Source organism: Periplaneta americana, chromosome 7 (genome assembly GCF_040183065.1).
Source record: "Periplaneta americana isolate PAMFEO1 chromosome 7, P.americana_PAMFEO1_priV1, whole genome shotgun sequence".
NCBI classification, from domain to species: Eukaryota; Metazoa; Arthropoda; class Insecta; order Blattodea; family Blattidae; genus Periplaneta; species Periplaneta americana.
This window is the reverse complement of record NC_091123.1, coordinates 164781566-164787026: the sequence shown is the minus strand read 5'-3', so window position 1 is coordinate 164787026 and position 5461 is coordinate 164781566. Positions and strand designations below refer to the sequence as shown.

The 5461-nt window shown below is 38.7% G+C and overlaps 1 protein-coding gene across 1 annotated transcript; it reads right to left on the bottom strand.

Moving 5' to 3' along the window:
- Positions 1-2525: 2525 nt before the first annotated feature.
- Positions 2526-4445, bottom strand: LOC138702748 (uncharacterized). The gene is made up of 2 exons (XM_069830046.1): positions 4311-4445; positions 2526-4200 (listed from the first exon to the last, which is right to left on the bottom strand). The coding sequence occupies exon 2, from the start codon at positions 3752-3754 to the stop codon at positions 2804-2806; it is 951 nt and encodes a 316-aa protein (XP_069686147.1). The 5' UTR covers positions 3755-4200; positions 4311-4445; the 3' UTR covers positions 2526-2803.
- Between the last annotated feature and the right edge of the window lie 1016 nt (positions 4446-5461).

Sequence of the window (5461 nt, the reverse complement as noted above, 5' to 3'; positions counted from 1 at the left end):
CGTTATATGGTCAAATTTACGAGTATTGCAAATGAAGCGGACACACACATTATGAACACGTCGTAGTCTTTCAACTAAATTGACAGTTATATTTGTCAAGAGAGAATCGCAATAATCGAAATGGGGCATTACTAGCGATTCAATAATGTTTCTTTTATGGAAAGAGGCAGAGAGTTTCGTAAGTGATTTAGAAAGTGGAGCAATGAAAATATTTTCTTACAGATGTGAGTTACCTGACTATTCCAGTTTAGATCTCTGTCTATCAATAATCCAAGATTTTTTTTACAGTGTCGCTATACTTAATAAACGACCCATTTATTAACAGTCTTGGTATGGTTTTGTCGTCAATTGTACTGAGTAAGCGCTGATGAACCATTACAATTGCCTGCGATTTTCCTGGGTTTAACCTCAGTCCAAATTTTTGTGCCCACAGATAGATAGAGTTTAGGTCTTCAGTCATTGTGGTCACTGTATCAGTTAGTTCATCAGGACGAAAGCGTGTATAGATCTGTAAATCGTCAGAATTAAAAAATATATTAGGTAACATTGTTGGGCCGAAGTGCATGGATTGATCGGAGGACCGACTCTCGAAAAGGCAAGCCATTGTATCCATTCTTATATCAAAAAATCAAAATAGGTGTGTTGTGTAGTTTACGTGCTTTGGGACTCCTCATTCCACTGTATCTTATGGAAGAGTTATGGCTCGTAAACTCAAAAAACGTTCGTTTATAGCAGAATTATAGCAGTAAATGGCAAATAACGTACGAGAAATGAATGTAATACCTTAAATTCACTACCAGGACTATGATGAGGTAGCAGTAGAAAGTAGAGTTGCGACTTACATAGTCGTTTGTTTACGGAAGAAGTCCCGACCACGTCCATCCTCCAAAGAACTTTAGCGTGCGTACTAAGGCGTTTGAAAGTCACTTGTTTAAGTACGTGCCGTTTAAATAAAGGTGCTGAAATAGAAGTCACGTAATCTAGACACGTTGACAAGATATGGTTTTAATGTAGTCAAGAACTGTTTCGTATTGGTAGGGATGAACTTTTCTGTATCCTGTGAAATAAAGATTTCTTCTCGTAATGTTAGGATACCGTGTGTCTCAAACGTCGCGTGCCAAAGGGGTTAATTAGTTACTTTTATTTTCTAGGTGAAATAGTAAAACAGAAGAATAATGCTGACATGGGGACAACGTGTAGAGCTGATACCCCTGATCACCATAGAACATCTCGAGAAGCTGCAGACGAATTTCATCGCCGACATCATGATATTCCCAAGCCCTCCCATCTTAAGGAAAAATTGTTCCGGAGCCGGATATCGTTCCCGGGACCTTTGGCGTAGCGCACCAACACTCTGCCGACTAGCTACCCTGCAACTACACCCGCCACTGTCTCAACTTTTCCCTTCATATCCACACACCTCAGTGGGCTGACAAGACGCCAGAAACCCAATTTTGAGTGTACACGAACTCTGTGTGGCATTTGTACGCTGCATTATAGTGATATGTCTGTATTTGAGATGAAATTTCGCCCGTAGCATAATTTTCAAACTAGATAGCATTTCATGCAGGGAAAATCCACTAAAACTGAAAAAGCGAAACAATTTCAAAATATATGGGGATATGCCTACTGTCCTTTTAAAAGGACACATAAGTTTTCGTCTTTGTCATGTCGCAATGAATAGATATTTCGAACACATTGTGGTTTCACGTTATACTTATGTTTATTAGGACTCATTTGATCTAAAACAATTTGTAAAATAATTCCGAACTGTAAAAATATTTACCATTCTTATTTGATTTGCGTCTCGGATGCCATAGCTGAAATACACGAACAATTCTCACGTCCACATCTCAAACTCAACGGTGACCAGAACTCTAATTACCAGTCTTAACACACCTAGCAGCCTCTAATTAAGACCAGTAATAGTGACACCTGTGAGAAAGTAAATGCGTTGACTGTAGAGAGGGTAATTTGAAACATTGACAACTGTCCTTTTAATAGGACAGTACGCATATCTGGGTTAATTTATTTGGCCATCAGACATACAGTTTTAGGCTTCGTCAGAATACATTGAAAAACATATAAATACATTTTAAAAAACAATAATAAAAGAAACAGTAAAATTTAAAAAATACAATGAAAATCACAGTAATCGACACCAAACGCAGTGATCGGCCAAAAAAAGCTACCAATGAAGACCGCCGAGCCGATGTGCTTGCCAAACTTACACTAAGCCCTAACAGATCACTCCGCTGTGTGGCCAAGGAAATCGGAATCAGTAAAAATTTTGTACACCGAATATTGAAGTCAGCGCATTTCGGTCCCTACAAATTGCAGCACAGACACACAATGGTCGATACTGATCCAATGAGGAGACTTTGAGTACTGTATGTATGTATGTATGTATGTATGTATGTATGTATGTATGTATGTATGTATGTATGTATGTATGTATGTATGTATGTATGTATTCACACTGCAAATGGGTAGGGGAGGACCGTGTATATTGGACCACCTAACTTTGAATGGCCGTAACTCACTTATCATATTGAGAAAAATGTCCCTGAATTTTTTATGATGGTAGATTGCCATAATAAATCCCTAAGTAGAATAAGACTTCACTAATTTTAATTCTAATACTTCAAAAATAAAATTTAATCAAAATTTCGAAGCCGTGTAACTTGAGCCAGGGTCGTGTAATATGAAACAGAGGATCGTGTAACTTGGACCAGGCATATTAAACACATTTAACTCCTATAATGTTGTTTATTCAGACAAAAATTTGTGTCAAGCAATGATTTCACATACAACAGTAATAAAACAGTTCATCTGTAATTGTTGCACATTCTTCGTGGGCCCATTTTCCACACCGATTGCACTGAATCCAGTCTTTGTTCTCACTTTCAACACAAATAACACAGCGGGTTTTGGATGTCAACTTAACTTTCAAATCAAATAATTTTCTCTTCTTTGCGGCCTTCCCATCTGATTGTTGCTGCAGAGCATTCTTGTGTGGCGTAGCGGTCAGCACCACGTCAGATGCAGTGTATCTCGTTCCGGATTTTCTCTGTCCAGATTTTGAAGACGAAGGCAAAGGGCTTATTTCCTTCACTGACACATATTCTGTGAGACCAGAATGTAGCTCCACATTGTCTCCCATCTTTTTCTCTGCTGATGCTGCTGTTGTTGCTCCTTCCACTTCTTCTGCTGCCCGAGATGCTGATGCTGATGGCTCACCATTCAAAAGCCGATCGGTCACCAAAGAAGGCGCGAAATCAGCCTCTGAAAACACATTTCGGTCGACAGGCCAAAGACCAGTGTGCCTGAAGCCATTCATTGCAATCTGCATATTTGCTGCTCTGGGGAATGCCACTCCTACCAGTGAGGCAATATGCTGGACATTCAGCCGCTGTCCTGGAAGTTCCCTCATCTTCGTTGATATGGCAGCTGACATGAATGTGTTCAGAGGTTTGAAGAACGACACGTCCAGTGGTTGGAGACGGTGCGTGCAGTGCGACGGTAGAGATAACATAATCACACCGTACTGACGGCAGATCTCAATCGCTTTGAGCGATTGCGTATGGCTACTGTGACCATCTAAAATCAAGAGTACTTTCTCCTGAGGGCTGGGTTTGACAGTTCTAATGAAGTGCCTAATCCATTCACAGAATGTGTCAGAATCCATCCATCCCTTATCCTGACAGCGGAAGATGGTGTTAGGAGGTGCTCCAAATGTGAGAGACTCCATCATTTTTTTTCCTAGCGTAAATCAGCATAGGAGGTAAAAAGAAGCCACTCGCACTCATGGCATACACTCCTGTTACATTCTGACCTCGCTCACACGAAGAAATGGCTGCAACCTGATGTTTTCCCCTCTGTGCCAGAATCTTCTCTTGGCGTTGAACGACAGTGTGGGATGTCTCGTCCATGTTGAATATTCTGGCAGCAGTTAATTTGTGTTGGTCGACAAGTTGTTCCAATGTGTCAAAGAACTTGCCGACTACAACCCTGTTGAATCCTGAAGCCCTGGCAAGTGATGTGGCTTCTGGCTGCCTAAGGCTCAGTTTGGGATGGCGCTTCATAAAGCCGGAAAACCATTCTTTGCCAGCAGACTTCGTTTCCTTGTTGAACCGAGTGGCCAGTTTATTCTTCTCTGCAATCTTGTATGCTAATTGCATAACACTTCTCCGTGTCAGTCTGAAATTAAAGAATAAGCAGATTAAGTATTAGGCCTATATTAAGTTTGATTGAATTAATTTGTAGGCCTAATGTAGGCCCTAATATACATTTTGCTGTAATGTATTTACCCATAGAACATTTTTTTCTAGCTGCAGAAGATGTGTCACAAGATCATTTTCCACCTCTTGTGGCAAGTCAAGTGGGTGACTGGGCTATCTAATTTTAGCATCCTTCCTTTTGTTGTATCTTTTAAGGGTGGCACTAGGTATATTATAACTTCCTGCAGCCTCATTGACGCCAACCCCTTCCGATATTGCAATTAAAGCGAGTTGCAGATTTTCTTCTTTCCACTTCCCATACACTCCCTTCGCTTTTCTTGCCTGTCTTGTAGTCATCTGTAAAGTAATGGCGAAAGCAGAATTCGTTAAATAGTTGTAATTGTCGACCCACCAAATGAAACGAAGTTTTATTACATAATTTAAGAAATAAAATATTATTAACATTGAAATAAACTAAAGTAATGTTTTATAATATTATATAAATAATATTATAATTATATGTCCTTACAAGATTTTCATCCACTGACCTCTGATTTTTGGAAATTCACACTAGTGAAGACATAATGGACAATTTAATCCTCTAAATTTGTTATATTTTAAGGGTTGGTACATTTTAGCATTGGCTCAAGTTACACGCTTTGTGATGGTTCAATTTACACTCATTGTAAAAGAAACACTTAAAAATTATTTACGTAAAAACTACTTTACAAACATTGATATAAATTTCACTCAACTTACCTCAAACACTGGTATTTCTTCGTATGTATAAGGCAGTCTTGTATTTCTAAACGTCTTCGCACAACACGCTGTCAAACTATTGTGAAAAGATTTGAAGAATTTGGGGACAGAATGTTCGACACCGTTATGACCGCGTCAAGCCAACCCTGCATAATGAGATTTATGGAGAGTTGCCTACCATGTAGAAGGTTCAAAGCGGTGTATAAAGTACTTTGCAAACTATCCTGGAAATAGTGATTGCATCGGTGGATCAAGTTACACACTGGTCCAAGATACACGGACTTCCCCTATACATACCCGTTGGCAGTGGTAACTATTTACATTCAATAATGACAATTAATATTAAACAAAATTAATAAAAAATACAATTATTAATAAATTAATAATAATAATAATAATAATAATAATAATAATAATAATAATAACAAAAATGACAAGGAGCAGTCTAAATTAAATGAAGTACGATCACTTAAAATAGCATT

Excerpts from the sequence above, each read along its gene's own strand:
- LOC138702748 (XM_069830046.1), bottom strand. The coding sequence starts at position 3,754 with ATGATGGAGTCTCTCACATTTGGAGCACCTCCTAACACCATCTTCCGC.